This window comes from Lates calcarifer, linkage group LG4 (assembly GCF_001640805.2).
Source record: "Lates calcarifer isolate ASB-BC8 linkage group LG4, TLL_Latcal_v3, whole genome shotgun sequence".
In the NCBI taxonomy this organism is placed as follows: Eukaryota; Metazoa; Chordata; class Actinopteri; family Centropomidae; genus Lates; species Lates calcarifer.
The window spans coordinates 16,557,448-16,578,987 of NC_066836.1; the positions used below are offsets into that span (position 1 = coordinate 16,557,448).

General features: G+C 41.3%; 2 protein-coding genes and 1 non-coding gene across 7 annotated transcripts; 2 read left to right on the forward strand and 1 right to left on the reverse strand.

The window, feature by feature from the left end:
• Window positions 1-1,632: 1,632 nt before the first annotated feature.
• On the forward strand, window positions 1,633-17,599 carry ano8a (anoctamin 8a). 4 transcript variants are annotated; one of them, XM_018677093.2, is made up of 18 exons: window positions 1,633-2,386; window positions 5,681-5,791; window positions 7,295-7,427; window positions 8,627-8,765; window positions 8,918-9,014; window positions 9,639-9,755; window positions 9,955-10,082; window positions 10,457-10,618; window positions 11,476-11,628; window positions 11,975-12,101; window positions 12,354-12,409; window positions 12,509-12,583; window positions 13,623-14,120; window positions 14,478-14,657; window positions 14,784-14,975; window positions 15,076-15,207; window positions 15,538-15,648; window positions 16,231-17,599. In XM_018677093.2, exons 1-18 carry the CDS (start codon window positions 2,146-2,148, stop codon window positions 16,891-16,893), a joined length of 3,315 nt encoding a protein of 1,104 aa, XP_018532609.1. In that variant the 5' UTR covers window positions 1,633-2,145; the 3' UTR covers window positions 16,894-17,599. The 4 variants fall into 4 exon arrangements, with proteins under 4 accessions (XP_018532609.1, XP_018532611.1, XP_018532610.1 ...); XM_018677095.2 differs by having other exon boundaries at window positions 16,234-17,599; XM_018677094.2 differs by having other exon boundaries at window positions 14,481-14,657.
• trnak-cuu (transfer RNA lysine (anticodon CUU)) lies at window positions 10,953-11,025 on the forward strand. The gene has a single exon. It is a non-coding gene; the product is annotated as a tRNA-Lys (tRNA).
• A 188-nt stretch (window positions 17,600-17,787) lies between the features above and the next one.
• Window positions 17,788-21,150, reverse strand: LOC108883685 (DET1- and DDB1-associated protein 1). Of its 2 annotated transcripts, XM_018677099.2 has the most exons (5): window positions 20,810-21,150; window positions 20,439-20,519; window positions 20,215-20,266; window positions 19,840-19,901; window positions 17,788-19,741 (listed from the first exon to the last, which is right to left on the reverse strand). In XM_018677099.2, the coding sequence occupies exons 1-5, from the start codon at window positions 20,816-20,818 to the stop codon at window positions 19,637-19,639; spliced, it is 309 nt and encodes a 102-aa protein (XP_018532615.1). In that variant the 5' UTR covers window positions 20,819-21,150; the 3' UTR covers window positions 17,788-19,636. The 2 variants fall into 2 exon arrangements, with proteins under 2 accessions (XP_018532615.1, XP_050926064.1); XM_051070107.1 differs by lacking the exon at window positions 20,810-21,150 and having other exon boundaries at window positions 19,840-19,917; window positions 20,439-20,521.
• Between the last annotated feature and the right edge of the window lie 390 nt (window positions 21,151-21,540).

The following is a 21,540-nucleotide window of genomic DNA, read 5'->3' on the forward strand; positions in this document are numbered from 1 at the left end:
CAAACCTCAGTCCACATTTGCAGTTCACAGTCAGAGTGATCTGTCCCTCTGTCTATCATCGCCACTTATTGTGCTTAAAGCAATAACACACAGACTCAAGACACCCTCCTCCAACAGACAGGACTGAGGGAGTATGTGTCCATGTGTTGGCATGACAGTGAGAACCTGTGACAGGCAGACAGACAAGCCCTTGGGTGATGGCGCCAGCAGAAGGTGTCAATAAATAATTGATGCCAAGAAATCAAATTAGTGTTGTCCTAGACCTGTTGGGCCAAGCTCTTCCACAGAGTTTTTATGCATGTTAGCGATAGAAAATGAGACATTAGAGCTGACTGATAAATTAGTGCTGACTGATAAAAAAAAGAATGTCTTTATAAATCTTTGTTTTAATTAAAACTAAAAAAATGAACAGGGGCAATACATCTACCTCTCAGGGCTCAAAAACAGGCTACTGAAGCATTATTTTGTGAAAGGAGTTACATCTAAGGCTGAATTACCAACCAGGCAAAGCAGACAACTGCCCCAGGGCCCGAAAGGTTGACAGCATATGGTTTTGGTCATTTTATTGGTTGCATGTTTGTTAGGAAATTTTCACCACTCCAGTACAATAAACATAAGTCCAGCGTTTTTTCTTTTTTCCTTTTAATTAGCAGTCTTGCTGTGAGTTGGATGAATTGGGTGATACCACTTCTGTCAACATGCTACATGCTGTTTGAAGCTAAAGCCAGTAGCCGATTAGCTTAGCTTAGCACAAAGACTGAAAACAAGGGGAAACAGCTAGCATGGCTTCATCAGAACAAAATCGGCCAACCAGCACCTGTGAAGCTCACTAATTAACACATTATATTTTGTGTGTTTCTACATAAAACAAAGTGTAAAAACAGTCTGCAGCTTTTCAGAGGTTTGAGGCAAACTATTTTGTCACGGGGTGAAGTTACTTAATCTGGAACTGCTGCTTGCCATCTTCACTCCTTCCATCTTTTTTTCTTTATTTATTTTTAACACTTGAGAGAAGATACAGACTAACATGTTAATAAGTATGTTTTACAGGTGTTCTGAGACAGATTTTGTTCCCTTTGAACTGAACTATAGCAGTTTCCAGCCTTAGTGTTAAACTGAGCTAACTGGTTGTAGCCTCATTTAATTTATAGACATGACAGTGGTATCAATCTTCTCATCCAAGGAAGAAAGCAAACAAGGGTACCCCAAAATGTCAAACTATTCTGTTTACCCTGTGACCCTGTCTAACAGGCGCACTCTTTTTGTTTTACCTTTATTAATTTAGTTGACATGGTGCTAAATGGTACATCTTGATAAAGTTAAATGAAAACCTTAGTGCCAGGTAGCATTAGTCTAGTGAATAGTAGCGTGTCTCTGTGTGTCCTAAACTTCATGGGAACTTGGAGGGGGGGGCATCAACACATGTTGCCCAGGAGTCTTATCTGATTAATACGGCCGTGTGCTAGTCTGCAGTCTGGGACCTCGAGTTTTATTTATTACTTACTTGCTTTTCAAGTAATATTATTATAATATTATAATTATTATAATATTATAATAATATTAGTAATATTATTATAATATTATAATAATTATAATATGTACTTTAGGGTAAATGCAAACCCTGCAAGTATAGATTTACTCCATTAAGAACAAAATATGGTCCAAAAAATATTTCGAACGATGTCCTGCTGTATGTAGCCTCGCCTGGGCTAGGTATTTAGGACGAATAGAGAAGACAGTTCATCTAAATATGTGAAGTTATTGTAGTACAGCACGAGGCAGATTTATCCTGATCAACATCGTCGAAGGCACTGGCGATTGATCCACCTTCAGCTCTGCATGTGCAGCCATAAACATGACACGTATGCCATTGTTTTTCAGACCTGTAGTCTGCGCGGTGTCTCCCTGAACTCTGTCGTCACTATCCAGTCACGACTGGTGCGCGTAACGTGTAGATGCCATGATCATGTTCCTCCCCCTCCTCCTCCTCCTCTTCCCCCTCCTCCTCCTCCTCCACCTCCTCCTCCTCGTCTGTCAGATACACTAAGGTTTTCCCTTTTACATGCAACGATCATGCCATAAAAGAGTCCTCCGTGCAGTGCGGTTTTTGAGCCCCTTCACCACCTGGAGTGTTTGTACACTACCATGCAGGCGGCGGGCAGCACCGGAGCACCTGATACCGACGCTACTGTAAACAGTAGCAGCGGCAGCAGCAGCAGCAGCAGCGGCACCAGCAGCGGAACCGCAGACGTCGACGACAGCGACGGGGCAGGGGAGAGGATGGAGAGGACGGTGCCAAGCGAGCAGCAGCAGCAGCAGCAAAGGACCAACAACATCCAGCAGCAGCAGCAGCAGCAAACGTCCTCAGCACCGTCCGGGGTGCTCGGTGAGTGTCACAGAAAAAAAAACGGTAAAATACAGTGCGTGTGTTCAGAGGAGATGAGAGGAAGCTGAGTATTTATGTTCATTTGCCAAAAAAAAGGATGAGGATTACGGAGATTAGGCTTGCGCGCATAGGCAACATCATGGTGCAGTCACTGATAATTAATAGACTTCACTGAATGACTCACTGGAGACAAGAAGGGTCAGTCGTCTGTGATTGGGTTTTGATTTCGGTGCGTCTTTTCCTTTTCCCGCTACACAGTGCGCATTCCGATTCAGACAGGGCCCGGGAAGAGTCAGGCTTTGTGGTCCACAGGTGCATGCAGGAGTCTTTATGCAGCGGAGGTGCATGTCCCGACGGGGCTGTGCTACACTATACTTTGAAGAGAGTAAAGATTGTGTTGCAGTCTCAGATGTCAGCTGCGTCCGTTTTGTCTAAGGTGTTGGAGACTTGAGGATCGTACAGAAGGAATTTATCACTGGTGAGTAAGCAAATAGACTAGTGCTATGGTTATTTCCGGATTTTACATTGTGAGGATTATTAAGCAGCACTTGACATTTTGTAACCTTTATTTCCCCACGGTCCATGTCCATCTTCAGGGTCCCTGAATCATCCCATCCAGTACTTCTGATAAAGAGGAGAGACTCAGGTATTAGTCTGGCCCTCTGCATATGACTATAAAACCTTTATAGTCCCAGCCTGAACAGTGTCACTGCAGCTATTGCTTAAATTTGCATCTAGATTTCAAGCCAATCAATGTAAAACCAGTTGGAGAAAATCTCAACCATATTTCTATGGACAGGTGATAAAGACTTACAAAGCATAAAAATGAACCTCTCACATTCAAAGGTTGTTACAGTCATTAAAGTGAACCCATTTTAGATTTTCTAACAATGGCCGATCACTTATCTGACTGCAAAGGTGAGTTTTTCTGCACCACTGTGGTGTGTGCCAGCAGTGCCTCTGGCTGAAATAATTTACCATCCTAAGGCCATTATCAGCTGGTGGTGAGCAGTTTCACAGCCTGAAGTGATCTTGAAATATCAGAGTTTCGTGCCCTCGTCTACATCTGTTTTAACAAGATAAATGATTCTACATGTGATTCTAGCCTTTTGCAGTGGCCGTTTGTTTGGCTGAGCTATAGCGTCTGAATGATGATTTTTGCTGATGGCTAGCCATCAGTGTGGTTCATGAGGCTAACAGATTACCACTCCACCCTGCGTTTACAAAGTCTGTGTACAGCCCGAGTTGCCCGCATTTGTTGAAAAACTGACGTGACAGCTCGTGGTGAGTCTATTCACTGTCACTCCAGAGGTTTGATTCCCTGCCTGTTGCTTGTGGCCTGTGCGTGCTTTCTGTATTTATATCATCCACTCCACTTTATTCCCAAGATGCAAGTGCGGTGAACTGGACTGCATAACCACCCCGCAGGTGGTTATGTGATGGTCTGTCTGATATGGATGGATAGACTTAGTGGATGGTATACACCAGTGCATGCGTTCCCTTTTTATTTTTGTCCTGTTGACGCAGCATGACTAGTTAAAGAAAGTGGGGTTTTTGGCTGATTGGTGCTTTGAATTTCTAGGTTGATGTCACTTGTATCATTTTATAGACATTTACTGAAAATTACTATATCAGTAAAATTACATCTGCATGAGATTCACAATGTAGGTAATTTGATAAATGTAGTTCTTTTTAGCAAACTGAATTGGGTGATATTGAAAAGATATATAAATGACTGAATCACTATGTATATGTAAGCCTATGTATTTACTGTTATGTATGATGTTCTCATTTCTCAGTTTTCAAAACTGACATAGAAATAACTTTATATCTTTGACAACAGAATTAGATATCCTATTTCAAAAAAATACTGCGATGGAATTATAATACCAGCTGATGAACAGTAGGTTTTGATTGCGTAGCCAATGTTAAAAAGCATCAAAGATGGCTGCCTAGTCTGTATGGTTCATCACAACTGTTCACACAAAAGGAAAAGTATACAGAAGATAGATAGTCTACAGTTCTGCAATGTAGCCCAGCAGCTGAGGCATTAAATCTTCATCATACATAATAATGTGGCTCTGAATTGATACATTGCTGTTGCTTGGCAAGGCAATTTGCATGTTAGATGTATCTACATATCCTGAGGAAGAGCCAGCCTTAATAAGCAATTATGTCAGAGACAGTCAGTCTGAAGTTCTTTGAAACATAAAGCGCCCGCAAGACAAAGAAAAAAAACCCATTCAGTGTCAGTGATTTTGCTTGTATTGCATCATTATGTCACACACATACACACTTTAGCACACACACACACAGTCGTACGCACAGTTTAATCAGCAGAATTGCTCTGTGACTTATACATCTCATCATATTTCTAATATCGCTGGATAAACAAACTCCTAAATCAGAAGTGCAGCATGATAACAAGAACATGACCCTGTTTGCACAGTTTTCTAACAGGTATCACAGGTACACACTATTACGCGCTATTACATCTCGGTCTAGGACATTGCACTGTAGCAGGGAGGTGACGGCAGCAATCATGGGTCTGAGTAGGAGAGAGAAGACGCGGTGGAAGAAGGTGGTGTGACAATGCAGTTACTGTACGCTGCAGGATGTGAAATCCTGATCACGGACACGTACTTAGAGAGTGTCACAGTGCGATTCAGTGAACAATGAAGAGATCGGTCAGTCACTGTGGCTATTGTGCCTGTGTGAGGCAGAGAGTGTGACTTTAGAGTGAGAACCAACGCGTGAAAGAAGAAGACACTGCAAAAACGATGACTTCAAAGTTTAGACTCTATTGTGATGATGTACCAGTGTGAACCCTGTGAAAACCAAGGCCTGTTGCTTTGCCTGCATTTCAAGGTTTTAGAGACTTAAAAAGCCTAGTTTTTGTTGGCGGCTATTTACACACCAGGCAGCTTCACAGATCATCTATTTGTTTGCTGCTCATAGTGTTTGCTCAGTCATATGACCGGTGCAGCACAGTCAACCTTCACGCTGGCTGAACAATTATTTTGGACATTTCTGTCATCTCGATGATGGGGCAAAAAAAAAAGGAGAAAGGACAGAAAATATGGTGAAGAAATAACATCAGTGGTGAGTGGCAGAGTGATACTAATGACTAACCTGTCATCTGTGTCCTTGATCACCCTGATGAGAAAATATCACCATCTGCCTGCCCCTCTCTTCCTCTCTCACACACATTCTGCCTAGCCCTCTTTCTCACTTATCCTCTGTAATCATTTTAACCATTATTAACCCCAGTCTGACGCCCTCCCTCCCTTTCAGATAAACTGTTTGGTAAACGGCTTCTCCAGGCCCGACATTTCATTATGTCTCGGAAGTCCTGGTTGAAGATGGTGCCCACCGAAAACTGTGACATCCTGATGACATTCCCAGGTACGGTAAGCTGTCTTCTCCGTTTGTCATTTGATGAATCCTTCTCTCTAGAGAGAACAGTGCATCCTCATTAAATGTCTTTGGTGGTCAGCCAGCCACTCAGACATATGACTTGGACTTAAAAACCATCTCCGGGGACAACTAGATCTCATCCACTTAGCACCTGTGTCCTCTCTGCAGGATATTTTAAGGGAGCTGCATAAAGTGTGAATTGGAAGCTTCTGATCAAACTGACGTTGCAGTTTGACCCAGATAAACGTCATACACACATACAGTGTACAAAACCTGTACGTTATGATGTAACACATCAATGGGATTTATCTACAGATATTAGTAGATATTAGGTGCTTCTTTTGTTGCGCAGTATTAGTAATAGTTTTGTTCAACAAATATTGTACATAAAGCAATGTGAGCACAAGGAGCAGTTCTTGTTTAGATAGCTTTCATTTTGAAAACATGAGTAAACAACCAGACCTCAAGAATTTTATGTTTCTTTTGAGGCTATTTGCTTAGGATTCTTTGCTCAGTGCTATGCTAATTGTCTATATAAACAGTATTAATGCAGCCTAGATGACACAGTGTGTCATACAAATGCCCCTCAGCACCTCAGCTTACTTACACTGTACTGCTGCTCAGACTATCCTTGGTTCTTCATCGTCAACTAACAGTTTGACTCCATTTATTGTTTATTCTGAACTCAATAATTCAGTTACTTTCAGTGTTTACATCAAGGCGTAAACTTGAAACAAAAATTTCAAAAGCTTTCAGCTGTTACACTTCATCAGACATGTCAGAGTCTTTTAGTACTTCAGCATTGACATTCCTACTTTTTAAGCCCTTCAATTACACTGAGAAGCTGAATTCAACTAATGGTCCTGCATTTAACAAATCTGTTCCATGGATAAGAGTGGGACAATGTTTGGCAATTGACAATTGATGATTTTTGGTGAATGGATTCTGCTGTTCATTCAGCGTATTAGGACGTGTATTTGTAACAATGTAGAATTCTCTAGAATTTTTTTGCTGGTGGAGTTAAAATCTCAGTCATTTATGGTTTTATGTTAATGGTTTTAAATTGTAGTTATGAAATGGTGCCATTAGTGTAATTATAAAATGTCGACACAAATTGGGTTAATTAAGACAAAATATGCTGCATACAGTCGGCTGAACAGCTGGAATCAGTCTGGGTTAAAGTCCACTCTCTCAACCTGAGGAAAAAATTACTGTGATGTATGTAGACAGGGATTTAAGTGAGGTGACCTTTTACTGTCACCACCACCCTGCTGCTGCTTGGCCCTTCTGTCAGGGGGATGAAGGATGGGTTTGGTTCAGCCTCTTTATTCAGCAGCAAATTCATCAATTCCTGCCTTTGGCAAACTTGCCTGCAAGCATGTTATGAATTATAGTGAATGGTGAGACAGAGATGTGTTTCAAAATATGAATTTTTGTGTTCATATTCAACATTAAAACTAATTTGTCTATAAATGCAATCCCCCCCCCCAGATACAATAGATGATCACACTCTGCTGTGGCTCCTGAATCAGATTCGTATTGGAATCCCACAAGTCAGCATTCAAATTCGACAGCATAAACACACCCAGGCGCATGCCTTCTTCATCACGACAACATTTGAGAAGTAAGACTCTGAAACTGTATGTGTGTGTGTGTGTGTGTGTGTGTGTGTGTGTGTGTGTGTGTGTGTGTGTGTGTGTTTGCATGCATGTGTGGGCGCTTGTGTTCCTGTCTTTGAATTGTTTTGAGTGAGGACATTTTCACTGGTCCTTTCTTTTCCAAGCAGCTGTTGTGTGCCAGTACTTGATATTAGGATTGATGTTAGAACAATGGTCCTACTGGTTTTTGGCACCATTTTGTACCATGGGATACAGCAACAATGATAAGAATGATGCCAGGCAACACTGGCAGACAAACCACTGTGTCTAAGGTCAAGAATTACTCATATTCCACATGCTCATATTCCTGTATGGTTTGTTAAAATTTGGGTAACCCTAGAGTTTACAAAACCATTTCAAATCTCCACCTGGAGAAATGTTCTTTTTGTTGTCTTGTTGTGTGAAATGGACATTTCTGAGGTGCTTTTTCATTTCACAGGCAATAATATGCCTGTTAGATAGGTTGTAAAAGAACCCCCAGTTTTGCCACATTGTCTGAGTCACTAATTTGGTCACGTTGTCATCTCAGAACTCCTGTTGTTTTTAAAGCCTCTGGTCTAAATGTCACTGCATCCTTGCATGTGTGCAGATAAGTTGCTGAGTAAGACTTTTATCATAAATCACTGGGATGGTGTCCTAAACTGTGAAAATATTGCTAAGATTGTAAAAGTAAAACTGAATGGAATACATTATGTTAATGAGGGTTGTCACTATGTACGGTATAGAAACATGAGCATGTGCGTTTTCAGTGCTCATGTATATGTGCATGTGTATGAACATTTCTGCGCCACAGCAGACAAAGGCAACACAGAGAGAGTGGATATTTGTGTTTTTTTGTTTTGTTTGTTGAGGGTGTTTTTTAATTTTTGAAGCCATTTTGAAAAGCTTCAAAAGTTGAAGGAATACTTTGACATTGTGGGAGTACACTTATTTGCTTTCTTGCTGAGATGAGAAGTGTATTTACACAAATATCTAGCTATATTATATTTAGAAACCACACTGAGAGTCATCTCCCAGTTATGGTTGCGTGTGTCACTGTTTGTTGTTGTTTTTGTGCCCTTAATGCACTTAATCTATCAAACATCTGCAGCTCAGCCTCTGCATAGTGTCAGAGCCCCATCGGGTTTGATCCTGCTGTTCATTTACCCTCTTCCCTCACGCTCAGCTTACTGCGAGGAGCAGAGCAGATGGGCATGCATAAGGCCGTCAAACCGCAGTTCGGTGGTGGGATGCGGCGCTTTTCCTGTGAGGAGGACAACATCTATGAGAACATAGAGAGCGAGCTCTGTTTCTTCACCTCACAGGTTAGAGGTGAAACTGTCAGTGTTGCTGTGAATATTTTGGGAATATGACCCCTATGCTGTTGATTTTAATTTTATGAAAGATTAATAGTGTCTATATTAATTATAGCACAGTCATTATCTTTTTTTGTCCCTTTATTTGTAAATGTGTTCAGGAGCGTCAGAGCATCATTAAGTATTGGCTGGACAACCTGCGAGCCAAACAGGGGGAGGTGCTTCACAACATTCACTTCCTGGAGGGACAGCCAATCAGTATGCTGTTATTTATTATGAGTGACCTTTTCCATGCTGCTCCATGTTTCCTTTGAAATAGCATCATTAATCTGTGCAGTGAATTCTATATACAACGTTTCTTTTGAAACAGTTTAAATTGATTGTGGTGTTTTAACTAAAAACCATTGTTCTGCTGAAAAACAGAGGACAAGGTCAAGGTTATCTGGTCACCTTAAAGGTGCTATATGTACGTTTTTGCTATCGGTGCATAGCCATTGTTAGCATTAACAGCTGTTTATTTATCAGTCTAGAAGAGCATCAAACATGCTGAACTCCCTGCTGGAGACAGCAGCAGGGAGTCCAGTTAGGACATCCAGTCTGGATGGATCGGCATCCAGTCTGGATGTCCTAACTGGAGGCTGAAGAAGTACTCAACAATGGCCGAAGGTCTTGGTAAGTATGTGTGTAGCAATAGCAAAAACCTACATAGAGCACCTTCAAAATTTTGGTCTTTTATGTAGCCACCTCATTAAGCTAACCAGTGTAATTTTTCAGATGCTGGGTTGTAGCAGAAGGACATGCAACCATTTAAAATTTTGTCAAACATGGAACAAATGTCACCTGAGATAAAAATGTCTTCATTTTGTCTTGGGTTGTTTCTAGTTCCAGAGCTGGTAGCTCGGGGGGTGATCCATCAAATGTTCCCTCTCCATGAGCAGAGGATCCTTAACCAGCTGATGACATCTTGGGTCCAAGCTGTATGTGAAAGGCAGCCCCTGGGTAGGAAGTATCACAGGTTTATTTTGAAGAAAATTTAGCAGGACAGTAAACAACAGGCTGGTGTTAAAGTGTCACATTAACTGACACTATAAAATACTATGATCTGTTTTTTATTGCAATTTGTCAGTTGCTCAGTGCAATGTGATCTTTCACCCCAAAGCCAGAATATTAGGTGTTTACAATTTCACCTGCTTTGTAGATGATATCTGTGACTACTTTGGAGTGAAGATCGGCATGTATTTTGCCTGGCTGGGTTTCTACACCAACTCCATGCTTTACCCTGCTGTCATCGGCTTCCTGCTCTGGATACTAGCAGAAGCTGACCAGGTATTTGAAACTAAGATTTGTCTCTTCTCTCCCCTAATGTTCTTAGAGGAAATAACTGAAAATCATCCTTGAACTGTAACGTGAGAAGTGCACTGGTGCTGATTTGTAATTCTGGTTTTACCTTTCAAGTTTGTTTTGTGGTCTTTCTTCATACATTTCTCATTATTTCCTTTTCTTGTCTTGTCAAATGTCACATTGACTTAAAATAAAACTGCATTTTACAACAAGCTGAAACAGTACACAGTGCATATACATAACAAAACAGTGAATTCATGAATGGTACAGACTTTTGCTTTGAGTGAAACAACTGAAAACTTGATGGCGTAATAATCATTACAGGCGTTATGTAATATTAATTATATGTTCCTGCACAGACCAGTCAGGATATCTGCTGCGTGGTTTTTGCCCTCTTCAATGTTGTGTGGGCGACGTTGTTTTTGGAGCGCTGGAAGAGGCGAGAAGCAGAACTGGCCTACCGGTGGGGCACTTTGGACACCCCTGCCGAGTCCTTGGAGGAACCCAGGCCGCAGTTCAGGGTGAGGATTGTTGCCATATCCTGAGCTTGCACAGATGAAATTCTGACAAAATTCTTTCATTTCAGCGTACAGATCTCCTCATGTAAAACGTGGTGGTTTAATGCAGTCTTTGAGCACTTGCACAACTCTGCAGCCTCTGGATTGGCAAACAATACCAGGAAATGTGGTCGGTTTACAACAAGAGCGTGTCTTTTGTACCACACGTGGTCTTTAAGGAGGGAGTGTGGGGGGACGGTTATGGGGGTGCCTCCTGTTGTGTGGAATGAATAGAGGACTTGAATGAGGGGCTGTGGGTGACCCCTTTGAAAAAGCATGTGGGGGCCTGGTGCAACATGCCCGGCTAGCTCAGTCGGTAGAGCATGAGACTCTTAATCTCAGGGTCGTGGGTTCGAGCCCCACGTTGGGCGAGTAAGTTTTTTTGGGGGGGAACCTTCAGGCAACAGTATCACAGTTGTGAAATTGAAGAATATGAAAAAGTAGTGTGAGAAAACATTAAACAGTATGTACTAGACCTCGGCCACTAAGGTATTTTTTTGTACATATAGAAAGTTGTAAAAAAAAAAACAGCAACGTTGATCTAGGTAAAAAATGTTACCTCAAAATGTCGTGTAAGTTGGTGCTTCATTTTCATTTATCTGCTGTTTCCCACAATGAACTGGCTCACAACAGCAAGAAATGCAAAGACACGACTGACTGTTATCATATAAAAAGAATGCATCCATTAAACAATCAAGCAAACAGAGCATTTTGCACAATATCTCCAGTCCATTTTACAGTTGAGATGAGTGCAGTCATGGAAAAAAATGTGTCTGTAATACTCTCTCCATCTCTCTCCTCTTCTGCTGCTGTCTCTGCAGGGTGTGAAGCGCTGCAGTCCCATAACAGGCTGTGAGGAGTTCTACTACCCACCCTGGAAGAGAGCCCTGTTCAGATGGCTGGTCAGCCTGCCCATCTGCCTCCTCTGCCTCTGTTTTGTCTTCCTCGCTATGCTCCTCTGCCTGGAACTGCAGGTCTGAACAGATAACACAGCGAGCGAGTTCAAGGAAAAGAACTGTAGTCGATATAGTCTGGAGCTGATAAATGGGGGATGATACTGTGTGCCTGTATTTCTTGTGAAGAGCTTTCCAGTAAATTATATATATATTAGACAAACATAAAATCCATAGTTACATTTCAGTCTGATGATTTGTGAATTATATTGTTTTCAGAAACAGGTTAAATAGGCTGCATTCAAATATACCTCTCATGATTTCATATTCATTTAATGGCCTTATAAAAATAGCTCTGGGATTTGTGAGTAGATACGAATGAATAGGACTTATTAAATATTTATCATGCTTCTAATTCACCTTGCAGGAAGTGGTGATGGAGATTCAGGAGCTACCTGGTATTACGAGATTCATTCCTAAGATACTTCTGGCCATTACTGTAACCATATGTGATGAAGTGTATAAGAAGATTGCCTACTGGCTCAACGACATGGGTGAGAGACACAAAATGAACTCCCCGGGCACAATAGTGAAGTATTATCTCTTATTAAACTGGAACATTTTTGAGGGCAGGTACCTTCATAGTATGACTATGTTTTTAGTGCTACCTAATTACTGGTGTAGAAAGCTTTTAGCTATGAGGTTTCTAGAAAAGCTCTGTGGGGCAGTTAAAATAGAAACAAAGCAGCCTTTCTATCATCATTAAGCTGTACACTGAGTAATTCTTCTCTTATTTCTTCAACTAGAGAACTATAGACTTCAGAGTGCCTATGAGAATAATCTCATCATCAAGATGGTTTTTGTAAGTCACACTTCCTCTTCAGTTTGGGGTTGAATATATATTGATAGAGATCCTGACTGAGTGTTTGACTTCCTTCTATATTTTCTGGTTGTTTTACAGTTTGAATTCATCAATTCTTACCTAAGCCTTTTCTACATTGGATTCTACCTCAAGGACATGGAGCGACTGAAGGAGGTAGCAACAGCTATCAGTAGTATTTTGACCTTACAGGTTGTTTGGTCTTTAAAAGTGTCAGTGTGTAATAGTAACCACTCTGACCAAAAAAAAGCACTTGACCGTTCACTAACCCCACCCCGCCCCCAGTTACTATTGTTACACTTGTCAAACCTCCGGGTTTCCAACAGCTAACAACTCAAATCATTTTGAAACAATGATTCCTTAATTTCAGAAAAGGACTTATTTCTAGCCAGACACTGTCAATTTTGTCAGCTAAACAACTCTCTCCACTAAAGCAACCGTGAGCTCCATGATTCAATGAAAACGTTGTCTTTGGCAGAATTAACACAAAATGATGCTAATTTCTAAATGTCTGTAATCTTGATTTACTGCTCACTTTTGAGTTAACTATTTAGTGTCTCATATGTCAGGAGTTGTGAATAAGTGAACAAGGGGGTCATTTCAGACACAACCAAACACACACTTAACTTATTCCTTGCACTTTTGTTTTTGGTTTAAAATAAATCCAATAAATAAATAAATGCAGATTATTTCTCCCCCTGCAGCCCCGTGCACACCACTTCAGCATGTAGAAAAATCCAAAGCATGACAGGTCTGCCATGCCTAGTTTTAGCTGCTAAGCTGTGATTGGACAGTTGCTGTTCAGGGGAGTGGTTTAGTGAATTATCAGTTACAGAAAATGAATGGAACATTACTTTAGCTGCCATAGGTTGCTGGTCATACCAGACCAAGCAAAGCTGCAGCAGTAAAATCTGTAAGTAAATTGATTTAGAAAGGGTGTGTTATAATACTCACAAATTTAGCTTTTCAGTCAGAGAGACTGTAATTTATTCTAGTTGCTTTAATGCCATGTGGTGTATCAGAAGCTGTAAATGTTCAGGGATCATGTCAGGCAGTGAACTACTTTGGTACATTTGGACAGAGTGAATATTTACATCACTTGTGCTTGCTAAACACTTTTGGAAATGTGCATGTGTTTTCTGTTTTGCACTTCTTACACTCGGCACAGTAACAGATGTTCTCCCACTCCTCACAGATGCTTGCCACTCTACTGATCTTTCGGCAGTTCCTACAGAACATCAAAGAGGTCCTCCAGCCTTATCTCTATGAACAAAACAAGCTGGGCGTCTTCACCCCAAAGGTGCTTTGGGAGCTACTCCAAGCCATCGTGCTCAAATATGGCCGCCTGGCTCTGGGAAAGGCCCAAGCCTCGATGACAGCCTATTCCTTCCTGGGTCCCAGAGGGATCCCTGTCAGTCACACTGCTAACGGTAACCCAGAGCCAAAGAGAAGAGGGGATCTGAAAGCCGGATTCAGGCTCTCAGAAGAGGAGTGGGACATGAATGACAGCGCTCTGAAACAACGTAAAGTCAGCTTCACGGAGAAGGTTGACTACCAGGACGTCACCACAGAAATGCAGACGGGGGATGACAGCTTCCTCGAGGATAGTCCTACACTGGTGGAGGAAGGGATGGATCCATCAAGTATTTTTGACAGTTGTGATGAGGACAGTGATTGTGAATTGCTGTCTCAAGTATGTGGTCTGCTTATTATTATCATTTATCATCCCACACTGCAGCTTTGTGGTGTTGTCTTTCTTTTCCAGCACTGCAAAAATGTCCACCTCACTCATTTAGTGTAAAATTGCCTGTTTTCTTAATCATGTAACAAAAATCTCTTGTTGTATTTGGATAATTCCAACTCTCTCCAGTATAGTTTAATGTGTTTGATGTAGTTTTATGAATTAAGTGACACACTCTGTGTAGATTCATCTCATTCATCTCAACTTCCTACCAACAGATCAGAATTAAACTATCCACTGCAAAGCTGCAGAATTTAAGATGCCCTAGTTGTTGCTAGAGAAAGTATTGCAGTCTAATGTTTACTTTAGCAGGAGACCAAGGAGAATGCCATTGTGTCCTCTCCGAAGGAATCTGACTCTCTCTGTCAGAGAAGAAAGAACGTAGGCGAGGGGAAAGAGGACAAGAAGTCATGGATTGATCCGCCAGAAGAGTCCAAAACTGTCACTCTGACCCAGGCTGAGATTGAGAGCTGCATGCAGACGTATGAGGTGGGGCTCCTGGTAGAGTTGAAAGAAATGAAAATTTAACTAACTTCAAAAAATAATATGTATACAAATTCACAACAATGTGTCAATGAAAAAACTATGTTCGTTCATGATGTTTGTCCCTGACAGGACACGCTTCAGGACTACCAGGAGATGTTCATTCAGTTTGGCTACGTGGTGCTCTTCTCATCTGCGTTTCCCTTGGCGGCCATGTGTGCTCTTATCAACAACATCATCGAGATCCGCAGCGATGCCCTCAAGCTCTGTACTGGCCTGCAGAGGCCCTTCGGACAGAGAGTGGAGAACATCGGACAATGGCAGGTCAGTGTGTTTCGCTTGTCAGACAAGCCTGCCAGGCTGCGGTGTGCTTAGCTGGAGCATCTGATAGCCTGTGATTCTCTCTCTCTCTTTCTCTCAACAGACTGCAATGGAGGCTATGGGCTTGATAGCTATCATAGTTAACTGTTACCTGATTGGTCAGTGTGGGCAGCTGCAGCGTCTGTTCCCCTGGTTGAGTCCTGAAATGACCATCATCTCCATCGTCTTACTGGAGGTATGCACGGTTCTGTGTAAGGCAAATGCAGGTTTGTCCATGTTGTAGTTTAAAGAAATTGTAGTTTTATTACCAAAATGACACTTTTTAATAATACAGAAGAAGTACAGATGTGCATGGCCTGCTTTTTTTTGTTGTTGTGACTTTGTAAAAATCTAATTTTTGAGCCAGGTTCATTCACGAACGCCAAACCTCACAAGAGTTTTTGGTATGTGTATGAGATGTGCTGCTTTGTCTACAGAAAAAGTACAAAATAGGAAAGAGAATGTGATTGTGTCTTGATGTAACCATGTGTTGAGCCTGTCCCTTTGTGGTCTTGGTGGTTTACAGCACTTTGCAATCCTCCTAAAGTACGTCATCCATGTTGCCATCCCTGATATCCCAGGCTGGGTAGCAGAAGAGATGGCCAAGCTAGAGTATCGACGAAGGGAAGCTTTCAAGGTATAGTTGTGTCATAGCTTGAAAGACCTTCGGCCAACATTTGTCCAATTTACATCGTATTTCTATATGCAAATCCCTTTGTGTCCCTTGGTCTGTTGGTGTGCATTGTCCAAAAACGTACATGAGTGCAGCCTTTTCCGACTGTCCATGAGAAATACCTGTATGTGTTTGGCTGTTGTTTGTTTGTACAGTGTTGTATCATTTCAGTAGCACTTTGTCTTAATGGTGTCCTAAGATAAGTCTTGTCATAGGGAGAGTAAAGTAGACCTGTGAGCAAAAGTCAGCACATTTAGTGTGAACAAGTCACAAACAGCTTGTTTGTGTGAACTATGACAACTTCTACAGTGAAGATGTGAAATGCAGGAGGGCAGACAGGGTCAGTTACTCTAAGTAAACATTCTGATCCGCAGAACTTCTAGTATAACCCTGAAGTGCTAAAACTGTGCTCTTTTCACTGCTACCACATACTCATGCTTTTCCTTATCCAGTTCTCTCCCATCTCTCTTCTGTTTCTGTCTTCCTTCCCACAACCCTTTCTTTCCCCTCTTCTGTATCTTTATTTTAACATGCCTCTCCGTTTAGAAGCATGAGCAGCAGGCCCAGCAGCACTTCCAACAGCAGCTCAGACGTCGGCGTGAAGAGGAGGAGCTTCAGCGCCAGGCTGAGCTGCAGGCCGAGGCCCGCCAGGAGAGCGAGTACCACAAGGCGGACACCCAGCACCAGCATCACCACGACAAAACACCAGGGGGCAAGCCAGGGGACAAGCCTAAGAGACCCAGCTCTCTGCTGGGGAACAACAATGTGATGAAGCTAAAGCAGATCATCCCGCTGCAGGGGAAGTTCTCCTCCGGGACCTCACGCTCACCGGCCCAGTCCCCAACGGGAGGTGAGGCGAAGCTCCCAGGATTTCTGAAGTTCCTGAAGTCACCTGAGGTGAAAAAAGAGCCTGCGGTGGCGGTTGGAGCGACACCTGGGTCAACAGTGACCTCTTCGGTTCCCCCTAGTGGCCAGGAGAGGTCACAGTCCCCCAACAGGACATTCAGTCCCGGGAAGCTGTTCAGTTTCAGCAAGTCAGAGGGTACGGTTGTGTGCGCGAATGGGACACAACCATCAACCCAGGCTGCTAACACTCAGCCCAACAGGCATGACTTAAACACAACCCCAGAGGAACTACCCTCTAATGAGTCAGATAAAGGAGAATCAAGACAATTGACTGATTTAGAAAACTCTGGCTCAAAGAGTTAATAAATGTTCCACCATGCCAATGTAATATTATGAACGGAGAGCAATGTACAAATGTTCAGGCAACATTCAGAGACAGCGACACACCTGTACTGTAGGAGAATGTTAGTCACAAGGACCACATGTAAGGTCAGCGTGCGTTAGACTTTCACTCTTGATGCAACTTACTTCGCACAAAGTATTACACTGTATCTAACACTTGATTATCTAGCTTCCAAGTAAAATATGTACAGTAAGTGTATCTACTTGAATGGGGCTTGAGAAACCTTTACTTTGGGTTTAAATACTGCATGACTGCCTGGTTTTCAACAGCACCAGAACAGATTCTGTTGATGTGAAGGATCTTTTTTAAGACAAAAAAAAAAAAAAAAAGTTTAAAAAAAAGGACCTGATCATCAATAAGCCCTTTTGTCAAAAGGGCATGAACAGCAGCTCCCCATTCCAGGTTTGTTTCTCATTCTGATGCCTGTATTGAATGCATGCTGCATCATGTGCATGCATTATGTGTCCACCATGTCTGTTTCAGTTGTGAGGCACTTTCAAAGCCATTGTATTCTTCCGCAATAGGTCAGATTATATTCACTGTGACCATGAAAAATATTCTATTTTTCTTAACTTTGATTTTCTATGAATTATTTTACTACATAAATTAGTGAATGTACTTCTATGATGCAAATAAATCTCACTTGAATAAACATCCATCAAGAGATACTGCATCGGCTGATTTTGTTAACAGTTAATAAATGTCACTCGATGACAGACTGCTGGAGTGATCTGTTTCCCAGACATAGGAACTATAAATAATACAAGATCATTTCAAATTAAATCTCAAACTATTTGAACAAATACTGACAAACAATGTTATAGGATCAGATTTTTAGTTCCACACAAAGAATGTTGCTGTTTACTGTGAGTTATTGTCTTTACTGTATTTCAAAGTGTAATCTATACAAGAAGAAGATTTGAAATTGACAACAATACAGTTATACAATAAACTCAAAGCAAAGCATTTAACAATAAACACATTCCAAACTTAATCAGGTGATGTGATACAAACCATATCACAAAAATAAAATTAACACACTCTTCTATGAAGAGGCAGGGAAAGTAAAACACTGCACATCTCTAGTTTTTTAAGTCATACATGAGAAACTCACAGTGTGCATTCTACTTGGTTTGATTTACATAAGCAGCAAAACTGAACATATACTCTGTAAACCTCTGAACAGCAATCTGGAACAAATGTACATCAATAGACTGTAAGCTGTGCCAAACATTACTAAAAATGTGGCCAACACAATTTGCAGCAGATTGCTTTTTGTATTCTATTTTTCTAAAGGTGCAAAGCAAATGAAGTAAAATGCTTTTGTTTGTTCTGAACAAACTCTGGCTTGTATCTCTCCAGCGTAGAAGAACAACATGGCTAAACAGAGTGAAATAACAATATGGCTGACTTGGGGAAGCTAAAGTGAGTAGTTGTCTTGTTACCTGATAAAAGGGTCAGACAATCACAAGATACACATTGTACAAATATACAAGACTCATGATGAGCTTCGCCAACTTCACAGACTGTTTACTTAACCCTGCTGTCAACAGCTTGTAAATCCAAAATCAAATTCCCTCAATATGACTCAAACTATTCGAGCAAACATGAATGGCATATTTACAACAAGGATTGACAGCAGTCCTTACAAGTAGCCTACATATTAGTACAGCCGAAGTATACATTTAGACATACCTGTCGTCACCACCTATTTCATAAAATATTCTGCTAATTGTGCAATTACAAAGATACAAGCTCTGCTCATAAGGTTATGATCTCAAAGTACTGAGCATCACACTTAGAATATGGCTACAAAATCTGCAGGTCACACTGTACAAAAAGAGTTTGCATCCTCTAGCATGACTATATTGGCTTAAATGTGTCCCTATTGAAAGGACATGCTAATATCCACTCAACTCAGCAGTGGTTCATTTCTTCCTGAATCAACAATGTAAACCAAGGGGGCACTCTAAGACATAGTGAAAACACACTCACTTCCACTTAAGGCAACAAATAATTATTCATTAGGAGAAAACAACAATATTTCTATCAGCACTCTTCTTTCTCCACAACACAATCCATAACGAAACCCTGAATCAATCTAAGCAAAGAATACAATGCAGTTTTAATTTCAGTTACTGTATTGACAGTAATCAGGATGAGCTAAAATATTTTAAAGACCACTAACCCTTTTAAAAAATCCTACTGGAGTAGAGAGCCAAAAAAGATGGCATTCCACTTAATCACATATACAGACTTAACTTAAAACATGCATATCTCAGCGATGGTATGAATGACTACAACTGTAAATCCTTAAATGGCAGCAGAGGAGCAATGATTAACTCCCTGCATATTCAAAGAGAAAACTCTGTGAACATAAAAATGAATGAAAACCAGAGGGGCTGTAGAATAAGGAGGTAGATGTATGTTATTTTCAAAACTACAAATTTGAGGCAGAAGTGTCTTGGAAGTAAAGGAAACAGCATGTGAAAGCCGTAAATAAACTGAGGGAAAAAGGTTTCGGTTAAGGAAATCTGTCTGCTTTTGATGTTGACGTCATGACGACTGTGGTCTGAAATGTGTGGATCCTTGTGTGCTTCAGTGTCAAGGCCAGGGTTCGCAAACATATATCCTGAATCTGCATGTGCATTTTGTATGCGTAGGTCAGTCTCTGCTGGGTGCGCGCATGGGCAGCGCGTTGCTTTACGAATCCTCATTCAGCTCTCGACTGTCTGTTCTGGCAATTTTTCTTGGAGGTGCCGTGTTCTCCCCCTCTGTGTGTTCCTGCTCCCGCTTCTTCGCTGCATTCTGATAACACAAAAAAAGGCAGAAGACATTTAACAAACGATTAACAGCAACACAGAGGGTAACGACTCTCACAGATAACACAATTAGCGGCACTTTACCTTTTTGTCCCACTGTTGATGAAGATATCGCAGCAAGATGTTTGTCTTCTCTGTGACTATGACTGAGGAGAAACCACACTGATTCTTATTAGACACAAAGTTACTAGCAGTTGAAATCTGCTGTTCCCAGAGAGTAAAAACATGATAAACAGACTGAGTGATTACTACACTGTCTTCCTGGAGGTGAGAGTGATTTCCCCGAATTAAAGGCTGAAACTGTGACCATGACAAAGCAAAAGAGGTTGTCATGTGTACTATGGGAATACTGATTTACTTAGCTGTGACTAAAATATTTAACCAATATTTAATATTTTGACAGAAATAATTCTGCAGCTCTTCCTGCTTAATGAACATCCTCTTAGACCATGTACTTACTCTGTTCTGATGGATATTCACGGGTTGGAAGATACACAGATGGTCGACGGTTCTAAAACAGTATTGAAATCCACATTAGTCTGTATATTGACTAGAATGACCTCAGACAAAAGAATAGCAGCATGCTACAATGTGAGCAATCACTCCTGAAGTTAATGTAATCGTGAACTGACAACATATGATTTTTATCTTACTGTTAGCACCAAACAGACAGGATCACTTACTGATGCTTTACATACAGAGTCTGCATGGAACCTGCTGAAGTTATTTTTGTTGTAGACTGGTAGTCCCTTTAGGAAATCTCCCTGTGGACGCAACAGAGAACAAAAATATGAACAAAAACATCTCTCCATGTCCACAGCTGCAACCCGCGGAGAGTCCCGGGTGGTAAAGCTGACTACCACAGCAATAACAAGGTATCAGAAAACAACTCCTGCCTCTTACATGTACTTGCTGGCAATGTGGTATGAAGTGATAAGAAACCATTTACAGCGCGTCCTACTTGCTACCACGTAAGCAATGTCTGTCGAATTCAAGAGGGAAAAAAAACAACTATTTCAACTAATAATAATTAAATGACCGGCGACAAACCTACCTTCTCCATTTCTGCCCGAGTCCCGTTCTTCCAGTTCCACACACTGAGAATGAAAACGAACAGATGCTATTCTTTTAGCTGGCTAGCTGCTAAACCTTGTTGTCTTTGTCGCAGCCCAGACACCGGTTTGTTTACCCGTTCGACAGCTTCTTAACGACCGCTAGAAAATATAAACTACGTATGACTTTGACGTAGTTGCATCGCGCTACATCGGTCAGTAAGAAACTTTCACTCACGTAGTGATAATCACACAAAAACTGATACTGAACGTCCCTTAGTGGCTAACTTGCTACTAGTTCACAACTCCATTTTTGTTGTTCGTCTGTTCGGGGGCGGTTACCGTCCGGGGCTTCAACGTACCTGATTGGTTGATCAGTCGTAGTTGAGCGATGAGAGAGGAAAGGCAGTGTGCTGATTGGTTAGAAAGTGATTACGTAACAGACCAATCCTCCAGTACGAGGGGGGTTGTGGCATGAAGCTCTCGTGAAAACAACACAAGTACTTTCTGCTGTATGTCAGCCTCCATGTAGAGTATGTGTTAATGCCTCTGCTCGCACTCATGAGCTGAACGGAAGATAAATGCATAAAACAGAGTAAATTACGGTTAAAATACAGATTTAAAAGATATATTTTAAAAGTAACATCAGTGCAAGCTCTCCCCCTAGAACTGTAAATGTAATAACAATTTATTATTTAAGTTGCTGATTTTTTTAAAATCAGAATTATTCATA